The 27,299-nt window shown below is 46.1% G+C and overlaps 1 protein-coding gene across 1 annotated transcript in view; it reads left to right on the top strand.

Annotated features, from left to right (window-relative positions):
- The window catches only part of LOC110538805 (polycomb protein suz12-A), a 38,316-nt gene continuing 11,017 nt past the window's right edge, over nucleotides 1–27,299 (top strand). The window contains exons 1-12 of the mRNA XM_036939408.1: nucleotides 1–794; nucleotides 4,135–4,181; nucleotides 6,108–6,172; nucleotides 9,855–9,923; nucleotides 11,667–11,716; nucleotides 13,090–13,175; nucleotides 13,731–13,974; nucleotides 14,288–14,387; nucleotides 16,951–17,056; nucleotides 23,772–23,955; nucleotides 25,029–25,120; nucleotides 27,036–27,179. Of these exons, the coding sequence (XP_036795303.1) occupies nucleotides 593–794; nucleotides 4,135–4,181; nucleotides 6,108–6,172; nucleotides 9,855–9,923; nucleotides 11,667–11,716; nucleotides 13,090–13,175; nucleotides 13,731–13,974; nucleotides 14,288–14,387; nucleotides 16,951–17,056; nucleotides 23,772–23,955; nucleotides 25,029–25,120; nucleotides 27,036–27,179 (1,389 nt within the window). The 5' untranslated portion in view covers nucleotides 1–592. The remainder of the gene's footprint in view (nucleotides 795–4,134; nucleotides 4,182–6,107; nucleotides 6,173–9,854; nucleotides 9,924–11,666; nucleotides 11,717–13,089; nucleotides 13,176–13,730; nucleotides 13,975–14,287; nucleotides 14,388–16,950; nucleotides 17,057–23,771; nucleotides 23,956–25,028; nucleotides 25,121–27,035; nucleotides 27,180–27,299) is intronic.

The raw sequence follows: 27,299 nt of genomic DNA, 5'->3' as shown, positions 1-27,299 counted from the left end.
ATTGCGTTCAGGGAGTTTATGCCTGATATGTGGGAGAGAAAAAAAACGGTCAATTTGACTGTTTCGTAGAAGCTCTCAGAAAAATTGTACTAAATGGTTCATTTGCGTAGAGTTTTGTAGCTTTACCAAACCGACATAGCGGCTAGCCTAGCTAGCATTATTTCATGGCATCTTTCCAACTCACCTTATTTGTTGTGATATCTACAGCGATTCAGCAGGTCCAGCTAACAAGCTAGCTCAGGATAACTAGCTAACTGACGTTCAGTAGGAAACATAGCTACACACAGATAGCTAGGTGAACGTGCCGGGTGCTTGCTAACTTCTCTAATTTCGTGCGTCCTTGCGATTTAATCGAAATAGTTTCTCTGACGAACTTTTTTCTAGCCAACAAACAATGCATTTCTACAACAAGACTAATGTTTATTCCATGAATTTGACAAGAAGATAGCTAGCTAACTTTGCTGGCTAACACCGCCTGGCTAGCTTCAGCTTGCTCGTTTTTGGTAACGTTACTCTTTGTTTTGACAAAGGACTTGACATTTTTTTCTTCCATATTTGGAATATACCTGGGACATTTTGTATTTCCTGGGCCATGTCTCCCCAGAAGCACGGTTCTTCTGACGGCGGCAACAACGTATCGGGTCCCGTTGTGGGATACGTTGGTACCGGTGGCGGCAGAGCGAACAGCCGTGTCTACCACCACCAGACAACTGCAGTTGTGATGCCCGCAGCCAAGAAGCCGAAAATGGAACTGGTTCAAGCCGATCATGAGTTGTTCTTGCAGGCATTTGAAAGTGAGTTGCTGTCATTGTCGTCATATAATGTTTGCATGATTAGTTATCTTTTTATTGCTAGATTGGCATTTACAATCAATCTCTATTTAATCTAGTTTATATAGTAGTGTCCCTTGTGAGGCATCTTTCGAAAAACAAAATTATAACCACATTTCACCAGAAAGACGTCATGTTCAAAGCATCTGACAACATGATTTGACAGTCCTCAGTATACAAAGAAGTCGGACCCCTATTTTAGATTTATAGCTAACTACTGTAGTTCATTTATTTTACCACGTGTTTGCTTACTTCCTCCTCTGAAGAGATGACATGTGCCAGAACTACGTTAAGAAATGAGCACGTGCTGCCTTTGAAATATTAAAAAAAAAAAATTATTGAACCTTTTAACTAATAAGAACAAATTCTTATTTACATTGACGGCCTACCAAAAGGCAAAAGACCCACTGCGTGGACGGGGGCTGGGATTAAAAATAAAAATATAGGACCAAACACACATCACGACGAGAGACAACACAACAGTCCATAAAGAGAGACCTAAGACAACATAGCATGGCAGCAACACATGACAACACAGCATGGTAGCAACTGTGTACTAACTAACGTGCTTCTACACCTGCATTGCTTGCTGTTTGGTGTTTTTAGGCTGGGTTTCTGTAGAGCACTTTGTGACATCAGTTGATGTAAGAAGGGCTTCATAAATACATTTGATTTATTAATGCAACACACATAAATATGTATAGGGTCACTTTCACGTTAAAGGGACCCATGATCACCAACATGGGAAGTCTATATTTGTGGAACATTTCAAGGTGTGTGTGTATATATACATTTTTCAACCATTTCCCATCCTAAAGATTAGGAATAAGCAAAGGCTTTGATTTCTGGTCAAACATATGGAAAAGGGGGTCTTAGAAAACATCTACCAGAAAGTATTAAAAGCTTGTAGAAATACATTAAAACACAACCATGTTGGAAGTAAAGACTCCTAAAATCAACCCTTATACACTGCTCAAAAAAATAAAGGGAACACTAAAATAACACATCCTAGAATGAATGAAATATTCTTATTAAATACTTTTTTTCTTTACATAGTTGAATGTGCTGACAACAAAATCAAACAAAAATGATCAATGGAAATCAAATTTATCAACCCATGGAGGTCTGGATTTGGAGTCACACTCAAAATTAAAGTGGAAAACCACACTACAGGCTTATCCAACTTTGATGTAATGTCCTTAAAACAAGTCAAAATGAGGCTCAGTAGTGTGTGTGGCCTCCATGTGCCTGTATGACCTCCGTACAACGCCTGGGCATGCTCCTGATGAGGTGGCGGATGGTCTCCTGAGGGATCTCCTCCCAGACCTGGACTAAAGCATCCGCCAACTCCTGGACAGTCTGTGGTGCAACGTGGCGTTGGTGGATGGAGCGAGACATGATGTCCCAGATGTGCTCAATTCGATTCAGGTCTGGGGAACGGGCGGGCCAGTCCATAGCATCAATGCCTTCCTCTTGCAGGAACTGCTGACACACTCCAGCCACGTGAGGTCTAGCATTGTCTTGCATTAGGAGGAACCCAGGGCCAACCGCACCAGCATATGGTCTCACAAGGGGTCTGAGGATCTCATCTCGGTACCTAATGGCAGTCAGGAGGCGAGCACATGGAGGGCTGTGCGGCCCCCCAAAGAAATGCCACTCCACACCATGACTGACCCACCGCCAAACCGGTCATGCTGGAGGATGTTGCAGGCAGCAGAACGTTCTCCACGGCATCTCCAGACTGTCACTGTCATGTGCTCAGTGTGAACCTGCTTTCATCTGTGAAGAGCACAGGGCGCCAGTGGCGAATTTGCCACTCTTGGTGTTCTCTGGCAAATGCCAAACGTCCTGCACGGTGTTGGGCTGTAAGCACAACCCCCACCTGTGGACGTCGGGCCCTCATACCACCCTCATGGAGTCTGTTTCTGACCGTTTGAGCAGACATGCACATTTGTGGCCTGCTGGAGGTCATTTTGCCTGGCTCTGGCAGTGCTCCTCTTGCTCCTCCTTGCACAAAGGCGGCGGTAGCGGTCCTGCTGCTAGGTTGTTGCCCTCCTACGGCCTCCTCCACATCTCCTGATGTACTGTCCTGTCTCCTGGTAGCGCCTCCATGCTCCGACACAGCAAACCTTCTTGCCACAGCTCACATTGATGTGCCATCCTGGATGAGCTGCACTACCTGAGCCACTTGTGTGGCTACCACTAGAGTGAAAGCACCGCCAGCATTCAAAAGTGACCAAAACATCAGCCAGGAAGCATAGGAACTGAGAATAGACTTCCATCTGTTGTCTATTCCATTTGCACAACAGCATGTGAAATGTATTGTCAATCAGTGTTGCTTCCTAAGTGGACAGTTTGGTTTCACAGAAGTGTGATTGACTTGGAGTTACATTGTGTTGTTTAAGTGTTCCCTTTATTTTTTTGAGCAGTGTATTTTGTTTTGGGGAAGTGTTTCTGCCTTCTGTAAGTTTAAGAAAACCATCCCTTGTGTCTTGATATTCCGTTATCAAAAACCCACATAGCTAGAGTGTTTTTACTGACATACATTTTGTTTATGAATTATTAAGTGATTACAACTCCAAATCCAGTCATCAAATCGGTAACAGAATTTCAGAAAAACCGGTAACAGAATTTCTGCAATTAAATTGGCTACAATGGGGAATCATAGTAGTCACAAACCACAGTTGGATTCACATGTTTGGACAGTAGAGTACAGTAAAGAAAGGTATAGTTCCATACAGTATACAGTAGAGCACACTAGTTGAGTATACTGTACTGAACTATACTGTACTGAACTATACTATACTGAACTATACAATCCTGCACTCTACTCTACTGAACTATACTCTATTGTACTGCATTATACTCTACTGTACTGAACTATACTGTACTGTACTATACTCTACTGTACTGAACTCTAATGAACTGAACAATACTCTATTGTACTGCATTATACTCTACTGAACTATACTCTACTCTACTGTACTGAACTCTAATGAACTGAACAATACTCTATTGTACTGCATTATACTCTACTGAACTGAACTATACTCTACTGTACTGAACTCTGCTCTACTGAACTATACTTTACTGCGCTGTACTCTACTGTACGAGTATACAAGTAAGATTGTTGTTTATGTAATTTACTGTAAGCTAATAAATGTTGACCCTGTGTCAGTTTCAGAGCCAACAATAATTACCCTTCTAGGATAAATAGTCTGACAATAACATTATACATTATATTGATAACAATGTAATTTACTGTGAACTTAGTGAATGTTCAACCAGTCTGTTGTGTTTCCAGAACCGACCCAGATCTACAGGTTTCTCAGAACAAGGAACTTGATAGCGGTACGTTGGAAACCTTCTCAGCACCTGTCATTCTTTACTGTCTGTGACCTCTAATGGTGTGTCTGTTATGAAGATGGTAACCATTTCATGTACCTCCTAGAATAGTGTTCTGTTGAGCAGATAAAGACTTACCTTGAACCAGCTGTAACATGGCTGGTTAATGATGTCTGTTTTGAAGATGGGGAAAGTTTTGATGCGCTGCACAGTTCCACTAGATAGAATGGCCTTCTTTTGGTCATTGGACAATCTGTTTGGTCATTGGACAATCTGTTTGGTCATTGGACAATCTGTTTGGTCATTGGACAATCTGTTTGGTCATTGGACAATCTGTTTGGTCATTGGACAATCTGTTTGGTCATTGGACAATCTGTTTGGTCATTGGACAATCTGTTTGGTCATTGGACAATCTGTTTGGTCATTGGGCAATCTGTTTGGTCATTGGACAATCTGTTTGGTCATTGGACAATCTGTTTGGTCATTGGACAATCTGTTTGGTCATTGGACAATCTGTTTGGTCATTGGGCAATCTGTTTGGTCATTGGACAATCTGTTTGGTCATTGGACAATCTGTTTGGTCATTGGGCAATCTGTTTGGTCATTGGGCAATCTGTTTGGTCATTGGGCAATCTGTTTGGTCATTGGACAATCTGTTTGGTCATTGGACAATCTGTTTGGTCATTGGGCAATCTGTTTGGTCATTGGAAAATCTGTTTGGTCATTGGGCAATCTGTTTGGTCATTGGACAATCTGTTTGGTCATTGGACAATCTGTTTGGTCATTGGACAATCTGTTTGGTCATTGGACAATCTGTTTGGTCATTGGGCAATCTGTTTGGTCATTGGACAATCTGTTTGGTCATTGGGCAATCTGTTTGGTCATTGGACAATCTGTTTGGTCATTGGACAATCTGTTTGGTCATTGGACAATCTGTTTGGTCATTGGGCAATCTGTTTGGTCATTGGGCAATCTGTTTGGTCATTGGGCAATCTGTTTGGTCATTGGACAATCTGTTTGGTCATTGGACAATCTGTTTGGTCATTGGACAATCTGTTTGGTCATTGGACAATCTGTTTGGTCATTGGACAATCTGTTTGGTCATTGGGCAATCTGTTTGGTCATTGGGCAATCTGTTTGGTCATTGGGCAATCTGTTTGGTCATTGGACAATCTGTTTGGTCATTGGACAATCTGTTTGGTCATTGGACAATCTGTTTGGTCATTGGGCAATCTGTTTGGTCATTGGGCAATCTGTTTGGTCATTGGACAATCTGTTTGGTCATTGGACAATCTGTTTGGTCATTGGACAATCTGTTTGGTCATTGGACAATCTGTTTGGTCATTGGACAATCTGTTTGGTCATTGGACAATCTGTTTGGTCATTGGACAATCTGTTTGGGACAATCTGTTTGGTCATTGGACAATCTGTTTGGGACAATCTGTTTGGTCATTGGACAATCTGTTTGGTCATTGGACAATCTGTTTGGTCATTGGACAATCTGTTTGGTCATTGGACAATCTGTTTGGTCATTGGACAATCTGTTTGGTCATTGGGCAATCTGTTTGGTCATTGGACAATCTGTTTGGTCATTGGACAATCTGTTTGGTCATTGGACAATCTGTTTGGTCATTGGACAATCTGTTTGGTCATTGGACAATCTGTTTGGTCATTGGACAATCTGTTTGGTCATTGGACAATCTGTTTGGTCATTGGACAATCTGTTTGGTCATTGGACAATCTGTTTGGTCATTGGACAATCTGTTTGGTCATTGGACAATCTGTTTGGTCATTGGGCAATCTGTTTGGTCATTGGACAATCTGTTTGGTCATTGGACAATCAGTTGCAACATTTCTGTCAAAGTGCAGAAGATGCAAGTGCAGATTTCTAATAGTTTTTTTCCCCTTGTCATTTTGTTGTTGTATTTTCAGCCCATATTTCTGCACAGAACCCTCACCTACATGTCCCACAGAAACTCCAGAACCAACGGCACACGGTAAAAACCTGCCTTAGCCATTTTAGGTTATTCTTCAATAACACAAACTCCACAGCAAATCAAGGGGAGGGAAAAATAGGTTTATTTGAGAAGGACAAATCAAGATGTTATGCTGGGATGTTCAGATGTTTAGTCTCCCCTCTCAGCTTTTCTCCCCCCCGAACAAAGGAACAGGATGCTGTTTTATAGCCTGGGGTTGACCAATCAAAACTCCTTGCAGTATGACTGGGCCAATGGCCAAATAACCAGTATCCTGCTCCGGACTGTACAGAACGAAGCTCTGAGTTCAGGAGTGACATTCCACAGATTCTAACCGGCTGTTGAACTGAAAACCAACTCCTATTTACATTGACAATTCCCTATTGACCGTTTTTAGTGTTATATTTTGTTTTTAGTCCTCTCGTCCTCTCAAACTCTGCGTTGTGTATTTATCTTGGACGTATTCTTACACCTGCATGAAGGTGTTGATTCTATCTGTTAAATGTTTTCACATGTACATTGACATGTTAGGCACTCTCAGCATACTCATGAAGCGAGTTTGATGAGTTTCCAGTCTTTTAAATAGCCTACATGAGCAGCATACATAATGACCGTGAACCCGACGACCTCAGAACCTGAAGAGTTGGTAGGGTTTAACCCTGTTGGATTACTACAGGGGAGAGTGTGTGTGGTTGGTTCAGTATGCTGTTATCTTAACAGAGGGCCAACCACCATGGGGCTGCATAGTGTAGGAGGGGGCTGCCCCTGCTGTTTCACTGAGTGATGTAATGTATACATATGTCTATGGACTTGTTCAACGTTGCAGGTGACTACAGATTGACTGATCTACAAATCACCTTGCATCATATAACTACTTGTTTATTATTTTGTAGATCAATTTACCCATGATGCATCATCACAGATTTGATGTTCTTGAAAACCAGTGATCCCTGTGGGAATTGAAAATCAACGTTGTTGCTAGCGCTGCACTCTTCCTAACTGAACCACACAGGACCATTGTCTGCTGAAATGAGACGATGTACGTGTAGGCTGGTTGGCTAATGGCCATATCTTTCTCTATGTAAATGAGAAAGGGTGTGTTAAGTTAAGTTATATTAGCTGTTTTGCATATCGTTTGATTATAGTGATATTTGGGGCCCTGAGTTCTTCTTGATTATAGTGATATCTAGAATCAAATGTCCACACACCTCTCCAAAGTGTTCACAGTTTCTAAGTCATTTCAATGCACTTTTATGTCTGAAAGAAGTCTTCAACTACAAGGTGCTTTTTTTGATCTCTCCTCTCGGTGCCGTTGAGGAACTAGAGCAAAACACACTTGTTGTTTTGTTAGGAACACAACCCCGCATCTCTTCCATCATACTATTACTGTTGTTGTTTACACAATCCCAAAAGCTCTCTATTGTAAATCGCCATCTGGGTCAGATGGGCATCATTTGAAAGCTTGTTCTATGGTCAACATGACCTAGCTAAGTTATAAAATATGATATTAATACAATGTTAAGCTTTCACAGGGCAATTCAGGGAAGCTGATGGTAAGTCTGGTGCCTGTAGGAAGGAGTCGTGAGTGCATTCTGGTGCCTGTAGGAAGGAGTCGTGAGTGCATTCTGGTGCCTGTAGGAAGGAGTCGTGAGTGCATTCTGGTGCCTGTAGGAAGGATTCGTGAGTGCATTCTGGTGCCTGTAGGAAGGAGTCGTGAGTGCATTCTGGTGCCTGTAGGAAGGAGTCGTGAGTGCATTCTGGTGCCTGTAGGAAGGAGTCGTGAGTGTATTCTGGTGCCTCTAGGAAGGAGTTGTGAGTGCATTCTGGTGCCTGTAGGAAGGAGTCGCGAGTGCATTCTGGTGCCTGTAGGAAGGAGTCGCGAGTGCATTCTGGTGCCTGTAGGAAGGAGTCGCGAGTGCATTCTGGTGCCTGTAGGAAGGAGTCGCGAGTGCATTCTGGTGCCTGTAGGAAGGAGTCGCGAGTGCATTCTGGTGCCTGTAGGAAGGAGTCGCGAGTGCATTCTGGTGCCTGTAGGAAGGAGTCGCGAGTGCATTCTGGTGCCTGTAGGAAGGAGTCGTGAGTGCATTCTGGTGCCTGTGAGCTCTGACGTCATGTATAGCATGTTACTGAACAGACACTGAGCTCTGACGTCATGTATAGCATGTTACTGAACAGACACTGAGCTCTGACATCATGTATAGCATGTTACTGTACAGACACTGAGCTCTGACGTCATGTATAGCATGTTACTGTACAGCCACTGAGCTCTGACATCATGTTACTGTACAGACACTGTGCTCTGATGTCATGTATAGCATGTTACTGTACAGACACTGAGCTCTGACATCATGTATAGCATGTTACTGTACAGACACTGAGCTCTGATGTCATGTATAGCATGTTACTGTACAGCCACTGAGCTCTGACATCATGTTACTGTACAGACACTGAGCTCTGATGTCGTGTTACTGTACAGACACTGAGCTCTGACATCATGTTACTGTACAGCCACTGAGCTCTGACGTCATGTTACTGTACAGACACTGAGCTCTGACATCATGTTACTGTACAGACACTGAGCTCTGACATCATGTTACTGTACAGACACTGAGCTCTGACCTCATGTATAGCGTGTTACTGTACAGACACTGAGCTCTGACCTCATGTATAGCGTGTTACTGTACAGACACTGAGCTCTGACGTCATGTTACTGTACAGACACTGAGCTCTGACCTCATGTATAGCGTGTTACTGTACAGACACTGAGCTCTGACGTCATGTTACTGTACAGACACTGAGCTCTGACCTCATGTATAGCGTGTTACTGTACAGACACTGAGCTCTGACGTCGTGTTACTGTACAGACACTGAGCTCTGACCTCATGTATAGCGTGTTACTGTACAGACACTGAGCTCTGACCTCATGTATAGCGTGTTACTGTACAGACACTGAGCTCTGACGTCATGTTACTGTACAGACACTGAGCTCTGACCTCATGTATAGCGTGTTACTGTACAGACACTGAGCTCTGATGTCGTGTTACTGTACAGACACTGAGCTCTGACCTCATGTATAGCGTGTTACTGTACAGACACTGAGCTCTGTCGTGTTACTGTACAGACACTGAGCTCTGACCTCATGTATAGCGTGTTACTGTACAGACACTGAGCTCTGACATCATGTATAGCATGTTACTGTACAGACACTGAGCTCTGACATCATGTATAGCATGTTACTGAACAGACACTGAGCTCTGACGTCATGTATAGCATGTTACTGAACAGACACTGTTACAGTTTAGGAGATTTATAAATACCCCAAAATCTGCCATTTTCTCTCCATTTTCAAGGAGTGTACAGAGCTCAGTGGGTTGAATACATCCTCACTTTACGATGATATATATCTTCATTTAGTGGTGACGTCTGATTCTCCCACTTTCACACTTCCTGTCATGGATTTAACATCATTGGATGGTTGTAGGAGCAGTGGGTGGGGCAGTGGGTGGGGAAGTGGGTGGAGCAGTGGGTGGGGCAGTGGGTGGAGCAGTGGGTGGAGCACCTTTCCAGCGTGGTTAAATCCTTGACGGGGAGTATGCAACACAAGTGTGGAGGAGGAGGAGGACACAGCCTCAGAGATGCAGTGTAAATCCCCAGTGTGTCCTGTCTATTAACCCTGGGGGGGGGTTCTCTGGGGGGGGATCAGGAAGTCCTCCAGGGTGGATCACCTGCTGTACAGAGTGGAGAAGAAGAGGGCTGAGCAGAAGGCACACAGGTAAACAGACCATCTTCCAGAGCTGTGTTCCGATACTAACCACACTAACTGGGGCGGCTGGGCAGCCTAGTGGTTAGAGCATTGGACTAGTAACCGGAAGGTTGCAAGTTCAAATCCCCGAGCTGACAATCTGTCGTTCTGCCCCTGAACAGGGTTAACCCACCCACTAGGGTTAACACTTTGAGAGCCAAACACTCTGAATTTACAAACAGACAATCTGACAACACAACTCTGGCAGTCCAGATTTGAATTTATAAACACACCCGAAGTCGTAAAATGTCTAGCTAGTTATTTGTTATGCTAACAAGCTAGCAAGAGGTTGCATAGCAACAGAATCAACTTCCTGCAGACGGGCGAAGAGCTAGTACGCTCAACTGAAAGGATACTGTTTGTTTACAGTTTACTTACATTTTTACTAATAGTATATATTCATTAAGTATGTAGTATACAGTATGTTAGTATGGGTATTCATTAAGTATGTAGTATACAGTATGTTAGTATGGGTACTCATTAAGTATGTAGTATACAGTATGTTAGTATGGGTATTCATTAAGTATGTAGTATACAGTATGTTAGTATGGGTACTCATTAAGTATGTAGTATACAGTATGTTAGTATGGGTATTCATTAAGTATGTAGTATACAGTATGTTTAGTATGGGTACTCATTAAGTAGGTAGTATACAGTATGTTAGTATGGGTACTCATTAAGTAGGTAGTATACAGTATGTTAGTATGGGTACTCATTAAGTAGATAGTATACAGTATGTTAGTATGGGTATTCATTAAGTATGTAGTATACAGTATGTTAGTATGGGTATTCATTAAGTATGTAGTATACAGTATGTTAGTATGGGTATTCATTAAGTATGTAGTATACAGTATGTTAGTATGGGTATTCATTAAGTAAGTAGTATACAGTATGTTAGTATGGGTACTCATTAAGCATGTAGTATACAGTATGTTAGTATGGGTATACAGTATGTTAGTATGGGTACTCATTAAGCATGTAGTATACATTGTTAGTATGGGTATTCATTAAGTATGTAGTATACAGTATGTTAGTATGGGTACTCATTAAGTAGGTAGTATGTTAGTATGGGTACTCATTAAGTAGGTAGTATGTTAGTATGGGTACTCATTAAGTATGTAGTATACAGTATGTTTAGTATGGGTACTCATTAAGTAGGTAGTATACAGTATGTTAGTATGGGTACTCATTAAGTAGGTAGTATACAGTATGTTAGTATGGGTATTCATTAAGTATGTAGTATACAGTATGTTAGTATGGGTACTCATTAAGTAGGTAGTATACAGTATGTTAGTATGGGTACTCATTAAGTAGGTAGTATACAGTATGTTAGTATGGGTACTCATTAAGTAGGTAGTATACAGTATGTTAGTATGGGTACTCATTAAGTAGGTAGTATACAGTATGTTAGTATGGGTATTCGAACACAGCTCTGGTCTCTTTCCATTAGTCCACTGTTGTAGCAGGCCACATCATCACTGTATCATTTTCCTAGTTGAAAGTTCTCCAGGCCAATGTCATGTACTTTAACCAATGACTTGCAAAACAAAATGGGACTGTATCAATAAGTAGAATACCAGAATATTGTTTTTGAGTGGACTATTTCTTTAACTCCCAAAGTGCTTGATATCCATAGTCCCAAAACACCCATTCACACCTGAAAGAATGAGATCTAAGGTATTTTTAGTAACTCTTGTATAACTCTGTCCCCAGCCTGGCTTCACACCTGCAACTCACCTTCACTGGGTTCTTTCATAAAGTCGGTAAGTGTTTAACTTGATGTTTGTAGGGATGATGGTCGGTAAGTGTCTAACTTGATGTTTGCAGGGATGATGGTCGGTAAGTGTTTAACTTGATGTTTGTAGGGATGATGGTCGGTAAGTGTTTAACTTGTTTGCAGGGACGATGGCAAATATCAATTTAATCAGATATCACATGCACGTTATTTGTTTAAATCCTGACAATTACTGTCTTCTTTTTCCCCTCTAATCCTGACAGTTACTGTCTTCTTATTCCCCTCATCCCGACGGTTACTGTCTTCTTATTCCCCTCTCATCCTGACGGTTACTGTCTTCTTATTCCCCTCATCCCGACGGTTACTGTCTTCTTATTCCCCCCTCATCCTGATGGTTACTGTCTCCTTATTCCCCTCATCCCGACGGTTACTGTCTTCTTATTCCCCTCTCATCCTGACGGTTACTGTCTCCTTATTCCCCTCTCATCCTGACGGTTACTGTCTCCTTATTCCCCTCTCATCCTGACGGTTACTGTCTTCTTATTCCCCTCTCATCCTGACGGTTACTGTCTTCTTATTCCCCTCATCCCGACGGTTACTGTCTCCTTATTCCCCTCTCATCCTGACGGTTACTGTCTCCTTATTCCCCTCTCATCCTGACGGTTACTGTCTCCTTATTCCCCTCTCATCCTGACGGTTACTGTCTTCTTATTCCCCTCTCATCCTGATGGTTACTGTCTCCTTATTCCCCTCTCATCCTGACGGTTACTGTCTTCTTATTCCCCCCTCATCCTGATGGTTACTGTCTTCTTATTCCCCTCATCCCGACGGTTACTGTCTTCTTATTCCCCTCTCATCCTGACGGTTACTGTCTTCTTAATCCCCTCTCATCCTGACGGTTACTGTCTTCTTAATCCCCTCTCATCCTGACGGTTACTGTCTCCTTATTCCCCTCTCATCCTGACGGTTACTGTCTTCTTATTCCCCTCTCATCCTGACGGTTACTGTCTTCTTATTCCCCTCTCATCCTGACGGTTACTGTCTTCTTAATCCCCTCTCATCCTGACGGTTACTGTCTTCTTATTCCCCTCTCATCCTGACGGTTACTGTCTTCTTATTCCCCTCTCATCCCGACGGTTACTGTCTTCTTATTCCCCTCTCATCCTGACGGTTACTGTCTTCTCATTCCCCTCTAATCCCGACGGTTACTGTCTCCTTATTCCCCTCTCATCCTGACGGTTACTGTCTTCTTATTCCCCTCTCATCCTGACGGTTACTGTCTTCTCATTCCCCTCTAATCCCGACGGTTACTGTCTCCTTATTCCCCTCTCATCCTGACGGTTACTGTCTTCTTATTCCCCTCTCATCCTGACGGTTACTGTCTTCTCATTCCCTCTACAGAGAAGTCATCCGTAGCCTCAGAGAATGAGCAGAACTCTGTTTCTCTAGAGGTGCTGCTGGTTAAAGTCTGTCACAAGAAGAGGAAGGTAAGAGAGAGAGTGTGAGAGCGTCTGCTAAGTGACAAAAATGTAAGTGTGTGTGCGCTCACATCTTCCCTCATTTTATCCCTCTATCTCTCCCATCCTCTTCTCTCTTTTCTCCCCACTCTCCCATACACATTTCCACTCCCCTGTTCTCTCCCATCCTCTTCTCTCTTTTCTCCCCACTCTCCCATACACATTTCCACTCCCCTGTTCTCTCCCATCCTCTTCTCTCTTTTCTCCCCACTCTCTCATACACATTTCACTCCCCTGTTCTCTCCCATCCTCTTCTCTCTTTTCTCCCCACTCTCTCATACACATTTCACTCCCCTGTTCTCTCCCATCCTCTTCTCTCTTTTCTCCCCACTCTCTCATACACATTTCCACTCCCCCGTTCTCTCCCATCCTCTTCTCTCTTTTCTCCCCACTCTCTCATACACATTTCCACTCCCCCGTTCTCTCCCATCCTCTTCTCTCTTTTCTCCCCACTCTCCCATACACATTTCCACTCCCCACTCTCCCATACACATTTCCACTCCCCCTGTTCTCTCCCACCTCCAGGATGTGAGCTGTCCAGTGAAGCAGGTTCCTACAGGGAAGAAACAGGTGCCTCTGAACCCAGACAGCAGCAGTCCCAGCAGTCAGCCCAAGCCGGGCTCCTGTCCTTCTCTGGTGGTGTCCAGTAGTGAGTTTGATGCCAGCAACGGCCACACGGTTAAGTCCTACTCCCTGTTGTTCAGAGTGTCTGGACCAGGCAGGACGCAGCACAGCGGACTGGTCAATGGACCGACCAATGAGAATATAGGTAGGCTTAGTGCTGGAGTTAAACTACATGTGGGTGGGGGGAACTCCAGTCTTGATTTGGTACTGAGGATGTGTGTGTGTGTTAACCCCAGTCTTGTATTGGTACAGTGTGTGTGTGTGTGTGTGTGTGTGTGTGAACCCCAGTCTTGTATTGGCACAGAGGATGTGTGTGTGTGTGTTAACCCCAGTCTTGTATTGGTACAGAGGATGTGTGTGTGTGTGTGTGTGTGTGTGTGTTAACCCCAGTCTTGTATTGGTAAAGAGGATGTGTGTGTGTGTGTGTGTGTGTTAACCCCAGTCTTGTATTGGTACAGAGGATGTGTGTAACAGGAAGAAGAGAAGCTCCACCGTCAGACAAGAAGAAGTTGGAGAAACGACGTTCGTAGCTCAGATGACTGTGTTTGATAAGAACAGGTACACACAGACACACACAGAGCTATGTCTTACTATACTTGAGGACTTTTTGGGAACCAACAATTTGATTCCCATTCAAGTTCTTATTTTCCCTAACCCTTAAACTTAACCCCTAACCCTTAAACTTAACCCCTAACCCCTAAACCTAACCCTTAAACTTAACCCCTAACCCCTAAACCTAACCCTTAAACTTAACCCCTAAACCTAACCCCTAACCCCTAAACCTAACCCTTAACCCCTAACCCCTAAACCTAACCCTTAACCCCTAAACCTAACCCTTAAACTTAACCCCTAACCCCTAAACCTAACCCTTAACCCCTAAACCTAACCCTTAAACTTAACCCCTAAACCTAACCCTTAAACCTAACCCCTAAACCTAACCCTTAAACTTAACCCCTAACCCCTAAACCTAACCCTTAAACTTAACCCCTAAACCTAACCCTTAAACTTAACCCCTAACCCCTAAACCTAACCCTTAAACTTAACCCCTAAACCTAACCCTTAAACTTAACCCCTAAACCTAACCCCTAACCCCTAAACCTAACCCTTAAACTTAACCCCTAACCCCTAAACCTAACCCTTAAACTTAACCCCTAAACCTAACCCTTAAACTTAACCCCTAAACCTAACCCTTAAACTTAACCCCTAAACCTAACCCTTAAACTTAACCCCTAAACCTAACCCTTAAACTTAACCCCTAACCTCTAAACCTAACCCTTAAACTTAACCCCTAACCCCTAAACCTAACCCTTAAACTTAACCCCTAAACCTAACCCTAAAATAGCCTTTAACAAGTGAGGACTGTCCTGAATGTCCTCACTTGTCTGAATTATAGTTGGTTTACTACTCTTGGGGCTTGTTCCGCGCCTCTGGTGGACTGTGGGGCTTGTTCCGCGTCTCTGGAGGACTGTGGGGCTTGTTCCGCGCCTCCGGTGGACTGTGGGGCTTGTTCCGCGTCTCCGGTGGACTGTGGGGCTTGTTCCACGTCTCTGGCGGACTGTGGGGCTTGTTTCCGCGCCTCCGGTGGACTGTGGGGCTTGTTCCGCGTCTCTGGTGGACTGTGGGGCTTGTTCCACGTCTCTGGCGGACTGTGGGGCTTGTTCCACGTCTCTGGCGGACTGTGGGGCTTGTTCCACGTCTCTGGCGGACTGTGGGGCTTGTTCCACGTCTCTGGCGGACTGTGGGGCTTGTTCCACGTCTCTGGCGGACTGTGGGGCTTGTTCCACGTCTCTGGCGGACTGTGGGGCTTGTTCCACGTCTCTGGCGGACTGTGGGGCTTGTTCCACGTCTCTGGCGGACTGTGGGGCTTGTTCCACGTCTCTGGCGGACTGTGGGGCTTGTTCCACGTCTCTGGCGGACTGTGGGGCTTGTTCCACGTCTCTGGCGGACTGTGGGGCTTGTTCCACGTCTCTGGCGGGCCTGTTCCGCGTCTCTGGCGGGCCTGTTCCACGTCTCTGGAGGACTGTGGGGCTTGTTCCACGTCTCTGGAGGACTGTGGGGCTTGTTCCACGTCTCTGGAGGACTGTGGGGCTTGTTCCGCGTCTCTGGAGGACTGTGGGGCTTGTTCCGCGTCTCTGGAGGACTGTGGGGCTTGTTCCGCGTCTCTGGAGGACTGTGGGGCTTGTTCCGCGTCTCTGGCGGACTGTGGGGCTTGGTCCGCGTCTCTGGAGGACTGTGGGTCTTGTTCCGCGTCTCTGGAGGACTGTGGGGCTTGTTCCGCGTCTCTGGAGGACTGTGGGGCTTGGTCCGCGTCTCTGGAGGACTGTGGGGCTTGGTCCGCGTCTCTGGAGGACTGTGGGGCTTGGTCCGCGTCTCTGGAGGACTGTGGGGCTTGGTCCGCGTCTCTGGAGGACTGTGGGGCTTGGTCCGCGTCTCTGGAGGACTGTGGGGCTTGGTCCACGTCTCTGGAGGACTGTGGGGCTTGGTCCACGTCTCTGGAGGACTGTGGGGCTTGGTCCACGTCTCTGGAGGACTGTGGGGCTTGGTCCACGTCTCTGGCGGACTGTGGGGCTTGGTCCACGTCTCTGGAGGACTGTGGGGCTTGGTCCACGTCTCTGGCGGACTGTGGGGCTTGGTCCACGTCTCTGGAGGACTGTGGGGCTTGGTCCACGTCTCTGGAGGACTGTGGGGCTTGGTCCACGTCTCTGGCGGACTGTGGGGCTTGGTCCACGTCTCTGGAGGACTGTGGGGCTTGGTCCACAACAACTTAATTGCAGTTGGCCGTCTAGAAATCAACTTTCTTTACAAAAACCGACTCGCTCTGCATCACCGATCTGAAGCTCTGGAAGACGGCCGATGTCCCTTCCTCCTTTCAGGCGTCTGCAGTTGTTGGATGGGCTGAATCTGTTGCTGTTAATGTGTGTGTGTGTGTGTAGGCGTCTGCAATTGTTGGATGGGCTGTATCTGTTGCTGTTAATGTTTTCGTGTGTGCAGGCGTCTGCAGTTGTTAGATGGGCTGTATCTGTTGCTGTTAATGTTTTTGTGTGTGTGTGTGTAGGCGTCTGCAATTGTTGGATGGGCTGTATCTGTTGCTGTTAATGTTTTCGTGTGTGTGTGTGTGTAGGCGTCTGCAGTTGTTAGATGGAGAGTATGAGGTGTCTATGCAGCAGATGGTGGACTGTCCTGTCAACAAGAAGAGAGCCACCTGGGAAACGAACCTGGATGGAAAGGTACGTACGTGTGTGTTGTCACCAGACCACAATTTGGACTTGGAAACCAGGTTTAGTATCACGTTACTCCATACCAAAACAATACCTGTGTTGTCATGTGCTGCTGCCATGCTATGTTGTTGTCTTTAGGTCTCTCTTTATGTACTGTTGTGTTGTCTCTCGTCGTGATGTGTGTTTTATCCTAGATTTTTTATATATATATATATATATATATATATATATATATATATATAATTTTTAATCCCAGCCCTCGTCCCCGCAGGAGGCCATTTGCCTTTTGGTAGGCCCTCATTGTAAATAAGATACATTTGTTCTTAACTGACTTGCCTAGTTAAATAAAGTTAAATGTAAATAAATAAAAGGTATATTAACATCCCAGAATGGCTCCTGATCCAGTCAGATGAACTCAGCTACTACTCTGTTCAATAGTTAGGCTCCTGATCCAGTCAGATGAACTCAGCTACTACTCTGTTCAATAGTTAGGCTCCTGATCCAGTCAGATGAACTCAGCTACTACTCTGTTCAATAGTTAGGCTCCTGATCCAGTCAGATGAACTGGAGAGCTAAAATTATACAGTCCAGACTCCCAGTCCAGGCTAAGTGGGGAGCTAACATGATACAGTCCAGGCTAAGTGGGGAGCTAACATGATACAGTCCAGACTAAGTGGGGAGCTAACATGATACAGTACAGACTCCCAGTACAGGCTGAGTGGAGAGCTAACATGATACAGTCCAGACTCCCAGTACAGGCTGAGTGGAGAGCTAACATGATACAGTCCAGACTCCCAGTACAGGCTGAGTGGAGAGCTAACATGATACAGTCCAGACTCCCAGTGGAGGCTAAGTGGGGAGCTAACATGATACAGTCCAGACTCCCAGTACAGGCTAAGTGGGGAGCTAACATGATACAGTCCAGACTCTCAGTACAGGCTGAGTGGGGAGCTAAAATGATACAGTCCAGACTCCCAGTACAGGCTGAGTGGGGAGCTAACATGATACAGTCCAGGCTAAGTGGGGAGCTAACATGATACAGTCCAGACTAAGTGGGGAGCTAACATGATACAGTCCAGACTCCCAGTACAGGCTGAGTGGAGAGCTAACATGATACAGTCCAGACTCCCAGTGGAGGCTAAGTGGGGAGCTAACATGATACAGGCTAAGTGGGGAGCTAACATGATACAGTCCAGACTCCCAGTACAGGATGAGTGGAGAGCTAACATGATACAGTCCAGACTCTCAGTACAGGCTGAGTGGGGAGCTAAAATGATACAGTCCAGACTCCCAGTACAGGCTGAGTGGGGAGCTAACATGATACAGTCCAGGCTAAGTGGGGAGCTAACATGATACAGTCCAGACTAAGTGGGGAGCTAACATGATACAGTCCAGACTCCCAGTACAGGCTGAGTGGAGAGCTAACATGATACAGTCCAGACTCCCAGTGGAGGCTAAGTGGGGAGCTAACATGATACAGGCTAAGTGGGGAGCTAACATGATACAGTCCAGACTCCCAGTACAGGCTGAGTGGAGAGCTAACATGATACAGTACAGGCTAAGTGGGGAGCTAACATGATACAGTACAGGCTAAGTGGAGAGCTAACATGATACAGTACAGGCTAAGTGGGGAGCTAACATGATACAGTACAGGCTAAGTGGGGAGCTAACATGATACAGTACAGGCTAAGTGGAGAGCTAACATGATACAGTACAGGCTAAGTGGGGAGCTAACATGATACAGTACAGGCTAAGTGGGGAGCTAACATGATACAGTCCAGACTAAGTGGAGAGCTAACATGATACAGTCCAGACTCCCAGTACAGGCTGAGTGGAGAGCTAACATGATACAGTCCAGACTCCAAGTGGAGGCTGGATGGGGAGCTAACATGATACAGTCCAGGCTAAGTGGGGAGCTAACATGATACAGTCCAGACTAAGTGGGGAGCTAACATGATACAGTCCAGACTCCCAGTACAGGCTGAGTGGAGAGCTAACATGATACAGTCCAGACTCCCAGTGGGGGCTAAGTGGGGAGCTAACATGATACAGTCCAGACTCCCAGTACAGGCTAAGTGGGGAGCTAACATGATACAGTCCAGACTCCCAGTACAGGATGAGTGGAGAGCTAACATGATACAGTCCAGACTCCCAGTACAGGCTGAGTGGGGAGCTAACATGATACAGTACAGGCTAAGTGGAGAGCTAACATGATACAGTACAGGCTAAGTGGGGAGCTAACATGATACAGTACAGGCTAAGTGGGGAGCTAACATGATACAGTACAGGCTAAGTGGGGAGCTAACATGATACAGTACAGGCTAAGTGGGGAGCTAACATGATACAGTACAGGCTAAGTGGGGAGCTAACATGATACAGTACAGGCTAAGTGGGGAGCTAACATGATACAGTACAGGCTAAGTGGGGAGCTAACATGATACAGTACAGGCTAAGTGGGGAGCTAACATGATACAGTCCAGACTAAGTGGAGAGCTAACATGATACCGTCCAGACTCCCAGTGGAGGCTAAGTGGGGAGCTAACATGATACAGTCCAGACTCCCAGTGGAGGCTAAGTGGGGAGCTAACATGATACAGTCCAGACTAAGTGGGGAGCTAACATGATACAGTCCAGACTCTCAGTTGAGGCTAAGTGGGGAGCTAACATGATACAGTACAGGCTAAGTGGGGAGCTAACATGATACAGTACAGGCTAAGTGGAGAGCTAACATGATACAGTACAGGCTAAGTGGGGAGCTAACATGATACAGTACAGGCTAAGTGGGGAGCTAACATGATACAGTCCAGACTCCCAGTACAGGCTGAGTGGAGAGCTAACATGATACAGTACAGGCTAAGTGGGGAGCTAACAGGATACAGTACAGGCTAAGTGGGGAGCTAACATGATACAGTCCAGACTAAGTGGAGAGCTAACATGATACCGTCCAGACTCCCAGTGGAGGCTAAGTGGGGAGCTAACATGATACAGTCCAGACTCCCAGTACAGGCTAAGTGGGGAGCTAACATGATACAGTCCAGACTCCCAGTAGAGGATGAGTGGAGAGCTAACATGATACAGTCCAGACTCTCAGTACAGGCTGAGTGGGGAGCTAAAATGATACAGTCCAGACTCCCAGTACAGGCTGAGTGGGGAGCTAACATGATACAGTACAGGCTAAGTGGAGAGCTAACATGATACAGTACAGGCTAAGTGGGGAGCTAACATGATACATTACAGGCTAAGTGGAGAGCTAACATGATACAGTACAGGCTAAGTGGGGAGCTAACATGATACAGTACAGGCTAAGTGGAGAGCTAACATGATACAGTACAGGCTAAGTGGGGAGCTAACATGATACAGTACAGGCTAAGTGAGGAGCTAACATGATACAGTACAGGCTAAGTGGGGAGCTAACATGATACAGTACAGGCTAAGTGGGGAGCTAACATGATACAGTACAGGCTCCCAGTGGAGGCTGAGTGGAGAGCTAACATGATACAGTCCAGACTCCCAGTGGAGGCTGAGTGGGGAGCTAACATGATACAGTCCAGGCTAAGTGGGGAGCTAACATGATACAGTCCAGACTAAGTGGGGAGCTAACATGATACAGTCCAGACTCCCAGTACAGGCTGAGTGGAGAGCTAACATGATACAGTCCAGACTCCCAGTACAGGCTGAGTGGAGAGCTAACATGATACAGTCCAGACTCCCAGTGGAGGCTGAGTGGAGAGCTAACATGATACAGTCCAGACTCCCAGTGGAGGCTGAGTGGGGAGCTAACATGATACAGTCCAGGCTAAGTGGGGAGCTAACATGATACAGTCCAGACTAAGTGGGGAGCTAACATGATACAGTCCAGACTCCCAGTACAGGCTGAGTGGAGAGCTAACATGATACAGTCCAGACTCCCAGTGGAGGCTAAGTGGGGAGCTAACATGATACAGTCCAGACTCCCAGTACAGGCTAAGTGGGGAGCTAACATGATACAGTCCAGACTCCCAGTACAGGCTGAGTGGAGAGCTAACATGATACAGTCCAGACTCCCAGTGGAGGCTAAGTGGGGAGCTAACATGATACAGTCCAGACTCCCAGTACAGGCTAAGTGGGGAGCTAACATGATACAGTCCAGACTCCCAGTACAGGATGAGTGGAGAGCTAACATGATACAGTCCAGACTCTCAGTACAGGCTGAGTGGGGAGCTAAAATGATACAGTCCAGACTCCCAGTACAGGCTGAGTGGGGAGCTAACATGATACAGTACAGGCTAAGTGGAGAGCTAACATGATACAGTACAGGCTAAGTGGGGAGCTAACATGATACAGTACAGGCTAAGTGGGGAGCTAACATGATACAGTACAGGCTAAGTGGAGAGCTAACATGATACAGTACAGGCTAAGTGGGGAGCTAACATGATACAGTACAGGCTAAGTGGGGAGCTAACATGATACAGTACAGGCTAAGTGGGGAGCTAACATGATACAGTACAGGCTAAGTGGGGAGCTAACATGATACAGTCCAGACTAAGTGGAGAGCTAACATGATACCGTCCAGACTCCCAGTGGAGGCTAAGTGGGGAGCTAACATGATACAGTCCAGACTCCCAGTGGAGGCTAAGTGGGGAGCTAACATGATACAGTCCAGACTAAGTGGGGAGCTAACATGATACAGTCCAGACTCTCAGTTGAGGCTAAGTGGGGAGCTAACATGATACAGTCCAGACTCCCAGTGGAGGCTAAGTGGGGAGCTAACATGATACAGTCCAGACTCCCAGTGGAGGCTAAGTCGGGAGCTAACATGATACAGTCCAGACTCCCAGTACAGGCTAAGTGGGGAGCTAACATGATACAGTCCAGACTCTCAGTACAGGCTAAGTGGGGAGCTAACATGATACAGTCCAGACTCCCAGTACAGGCTAAGTGGGGAGCTAACATGATACAGTCCAGACTAAGTGGGGAGCTAACATGATACCGTCCAGACTCCCAGTGGAGGCTAAGTGGGGAGCTAACATGATACAGTCCAGACTCCCAGTACAGGCTGAGTGGGGAGCTAACATGATACAGTACAGGCTAAGTGGAGAGCTAACATGATACAGTACAGGCTAAGTGGGGAGCTAACATGATACAGTACAGGCTAAGTGGGGAGCTAACATGATACAGTACAGGCTAAGTGGAGAGCTAACATGATACAGTACAGGCTAAGTGGGGAGCTAACATGATACAGTACAGGCTGAGTGGGGAGCTAAAATGATACAGTCCAGACTCCCAGTACAGGCTGAGTGGGGAGCTAACATGATACAGTACAGGCTAAGTGGAGAGCTAACATGATACAGTACAGGCTAAGTGGGGAGCTAACATGATACAGTACAGGCTAAGTGGGGAGCTAACATGATACAGTACAGGCTAAGTGGAGAGCTAACATGATACAGTACAGGCTAAGTGGGGAGCTAACATGATACAGTACAGGCTAAGTGGGGAGCTAACATGATACAGTACAGGCTAAGTGGGGAGCTAACATGATACAGTACAGGCTAAGTGGGGAGCTAACATGATACAGTCCAGACTAAGTGGAGAGCTAACATGATACCGTCCAGACTCCCAGTGGAGGCTAAGTGGGGAGCTAACATGATACAGTCCAGACTCCCAGTGGAGGCTAAGTGGGGAGCTAACATGATACAGTCCAGACTAAGTGGGGAGCTAACATGATACAGTCCAGACTCTCAGTTGAGGCTAAGTGGGGAGCTAACATGATACAGTCCAGACTCCCAGTGGAGGCTAAGTGGGGAGCTAACATGATACAGTCCAGACTCCCAGTGGAGGCTAAGTGGGGAGCTAACATGATACAGTCCAGACTAAGTGGGGAGCTAACATGATACAGTCCAGACTCTCAGTTGAGGCTAAGTCGGGAGCTAACATGATACAGTCCAGACTCTCAGTACAGGCTAAGTGGGGAGCTAACATGATACAGTCCAGACTCCCAGTACAGGCTAAGTGGGGAGCTAACATGATACAGTCCAGACTAAGTGGGGAGCTAACATGATACCGTCCAGACTCCCAGTGGAGGCTAAGTGGGGAGCTAACATGATACAGTACAGGCTAAGTGGGGAGCTAACATTATACAGTACAGGCTGAGTGGAGAGCTAACATGATACAGTCCAATCTCCCAGTACAGAATAAGTGGGTAGCTAACATGATACAGTCCAGACTCCCAGTACAGGCTGAGTGGAGAGCTAACATGATACAGTCCAGACTCCCAGTACAGGCTAAGTGGGGAGCTAACATGATACAGTCCAGACTCCCAGTGGAGGCTAAGTGGGGAGCTAACATGATACAGTCCAGGCTAAGTGGAGAGCTAACATGATACAGTCCAGACTCCCAGTACAGGCTAAGTGGGGAGTTAACATGATGCAGCCTAGACTTCAAGTACAGGCTAAGTGGCGACAGGCACGGTGCACTCCGTGGGGGACATCGACTGCGTTGATAAACAAATTTGATCCGTGAGACACATTTGGCAGAAGTACCGAAAATAAAATTATTGTATAAAAAAAGTACAGAAGTTTTGTATAGGGTGCATCACTAGTGTGTAATTCCTCTTCCCAGGCCCCTGGTCTTCCTCTCTGAACAGACAGGAAGAGGTCAGCACTTCCCTTTACTCATGTCTTTGTCTCTCTCTCTCTCCCTCTCTCTCTCTCTCTCTCTCTCTCTCTCCCTCCCCCACTTTCTGTAGCTCCTCCCTCCGTTTGAGACGTTCTCCAAGGGTCCTACTCTCCAGTTCACACTGCGTTGGACAGGCGAGCCCAGTGATAGGTCGACGGCCCCTGTGGCCAAACCCCTCGCCACGCGGAACGCTGACGCTAGCAGCCTGACCTCTGACCCTAAGCCCTGCTCCCTCAGACCCACTCAGACCGTAGGTGAGACACGGGCCGGACGACGCACTCGCACACAGACGGACTGTTGTAATTTGTAGAAGCTCACCAAATGGTGTCAATTTAAAGGGATACTTTAACATATACCATGTTTAAATGAATATCATTTTTATGTCTTTGCGTCCGTTATAAAGGAAGTTAAGAGGTAGTTTTGTGAGCCAATGCTAACTAGCGTTAGCACAATGACTGGAAGTCTGTGGTATCTGCTAGCGAACATTAGTTAGCAATTGCGCCAGTGATAGTTAGCAACATCCTTCATACTGGACACCGAGAAATAAAAGTAGTATCCACGAGTTGATCTGATTTCTGGGGAAGTCGATAAAGGGCCTCATTACCAAAATCCTGAAGTATCCCTTTAAACGTGGAACACATTAAAGAATCCCTTTAAACGTGGAACACCTTAAAGAATCCCTTTAAACGTGGAACACCTTAAAGAATCCCTTTAAACATGGAACACCTTAAAGAATCCCTTTAAACATGGAACACGTTAAAGAATCCCTTTAAACATGGTACACCTTAAAGAATCCCTTTAAACGTGGAACACGTTAAAGAATCCCTTTAAACCTGGAACACGTTAAAGAATCCCTTTAAACCTGGAACACGTTAAAGAATCCCTTTAAACGTGGAACACCTTAAAGAATCCCTTTAAACGTGGAACACCTTAAAGAATCCCTTTAAACATGGAACACCTTAAAGAATCCCTTTAAACATGGAACACCTTAAAGAATCCCTTTAAACATGGAACACGTTAAAGAATCTCTTTAAACATGGAACACCTTAAAGAATCCCTTTAAACATGGAACACCTTAAAGAATCCCTTTAAACATGGAACACCTTAAAGAATCCCTTTAAACATGGAACACGTTAAAGAATCCCTTTAAACCTGGAACACGTTAAAGAATCCCTTTAAACCTGGAACACCTTAAAGAATCCCTTTAAACATGGAACACCTTAAAGAATCCCTTTAAACATGGAACACGTTAAAGAATCCCTTTAAACGTGGCACACCTTAAAGAATCCCTTTAAACGTGGAACACGTTTCTTCCCTCTCTCTGTAGCTGTGAAAGACTCCTTCAGCAGTTCAGAGTTTCAGATGAAACAAGAACACACACTTGAGGAACCAAGTGACAATCTACGCATATTCTACCAGGTGAGAGGGAGAAACACCACTTGTATTCTTGACTTTAGAGCAGATTGCATTGTGCAATCCATGTCTGAATCACAGTTGTGTTGTGCTTGTCTTTTGTTCTCTTGTTATGTGTCTGACTGGAGGTGGATGGTATGAGAGACCTGGTCCTTTATAACAGGTCTGACTGGGGGTTATTAGAGACCTGGTCCTTTATAACAGGTCTGACTGGGGGGTGGATGGTATGAGAGACCTGGTCCTTTATAACAGGTCTGACTGGGGGGTGGATGGTATGAGAGACCTGGTCCTTTATAACAGGTCTGACTGGGGGGTGGATGGTATGAGAGACCTGGTCCTTTATAACAGGTCTGACTGGAGGTGGATGGTATGAGAGACCTGGTCCTTTATAACAGGTCTGACTGGGGGGTGGATGGTATGAGAGACCTAGTCCTTTATAACAGGTCTGACTGGGGGTTATTAGAGACCTGGTCCTTTATAACAGGTCTGACTGGGGGGTGGATGGTATGAGAGACCTGGTCCTTTATAACAGGTCTGACTGGGGGGTGGATGGTATGAGAGACCTGGTCCTTTATAACAGGTCTGACTGGGGGGTGGATGGTATGAGAGACCTGGTCCTTTATAACAGGTCTGACTGGGGGTTATTAGAGACCTGGTCCTTTATAACAGGTCTGACTGGGGGTTATTAGAGACCTGGTCCTTTATAACAGGTCTGACTGGGGGTTATTAGAGACCTGGTCCTTTATAACAGGTCTGACTGGGGGGTGGATGGTATGAGAGACCTGGTCCTTTATAACAGGTCTGACTGGGGGTTATTAGAGACCTGGTCCTTTATAACAGGTCTGACTGGGGGGTGGATGGTATGAGAGACCTGGTCCTTTATAACAGGTCTGACTGGGGGGTGGATGGTATGAGAGACCTGGTCCTTTATAACAGGTCTGACTGGGGGTTATTAGAGACCTGGTCCTTTATAACAGGTCTGACTGGGGGGGTGGATGGTATGAGAGACCTGGTCCTTTATAACAGGTCTGACTGGGGGGTGGATGGTATTAGAGACCTGGTCCTTTATAACAGGTCTGACTGGGGGGTGGATGGTATTAGAGACCTGGTCCTTTATAACAGGTCTGACTGGGGGTTATTAGAGACCTGGTCCTTTATAGCAGGTCTGACTGGAGGTGGATGGTATGAGAGACCTGGTCCTTTATAACAGGTCTGACTGGGGGGTGGATGGTATTAGAGACCTGGTCCTTTATAACAGGTCTGACTGGGGGTTATTAGAGACCTGGTCCTTTATAACAGGTCTGACTGGGGGTTATTACAGACCTGGTCCTTTATAACAGGTCTGACTGGGGGGGTGGATGGTATGAGAGACCTGGTCCTTTATAACAGGTCTGACTGGAGGTGGATGGTATTAGAGACCTGGTCCTTTAAAGCACGTCTGCATCCTGTTCCCTATATAGTGCCCTTCATTTGACCAGGGCCCATGGTTCACTATATAGGCAATAGGGTCCCATTTGGTACAATGTATTTCAGACTTGGCTGTCTATGATGGGGAGTTTCATAGTTTCTACTGACTCATACTCTATGGTCAGACTGGCTGACCTTTTGTGTAGAATTACATAGTCTATATCCTTCTCACACTCCCTCCCTCCCTCCCTCACCCCTCCCTCCATCCCTCCCTCACCCCTCTCTCCCTCCCTCACCCCTCTCTCCCTCCCTCCCTCCCTCACCCCTCTTTCCCCCCCCCCCTCCCCCCTCTCTCTCCCTCCCTCTCTCTCTCCCTCTCTCTCTCCCTCCCCCTCTCTCTCTCCCTCTCCCTCTCCCTCTCTCTCCCTCCCTCTCTCTCTCCCTCTCTCCCTCCCTCCCTCCCTCTCTCTCTCTCCTTCTCTCTCTCCCTCCCTCTCTCTCCTTCTCTCTCTAGTTCCTGTATAACCACAACACACAGCAGCAGACCGAGGCTAGAGATGACCTCCACTGTCCCTGGTGCACTCTGAACTGTAGGAGACTCTACAGTCTCCTCAAACACCTCAAACTGGCCCACAGCAGATTCATCTTCAACTACGTGGTGAGAACGAGGGGAAGCGAGAGAGAGAGAGAGAGACCCAGAGACAGGGTGTGTGTGTGTGTGTCTGGTGCACTCTGAACTGTAGAGGACTACAGTCTCCTCAAACTGGCCCACAGCAGA

This window comes from Oncorhynchus mykiss, chromosome 12, assembly GCF_013265735.2.
Source record: "Oncorhynchus mykiss isolate Arlee chromosome 12, USDA_OmykA_1.1, whole genome shotgun sequence".
NCBI lineage: Eukaryota > Metazoa > Chordata > Actinopteri > Salmoniformes > Salmonidae > Oncorhynchus > Oncorhynchus mykiss.
Note: the sequence above shows the minus strand (reverse complement) of the source record. Positions and strands in the feature narration are given on the sequence as shown.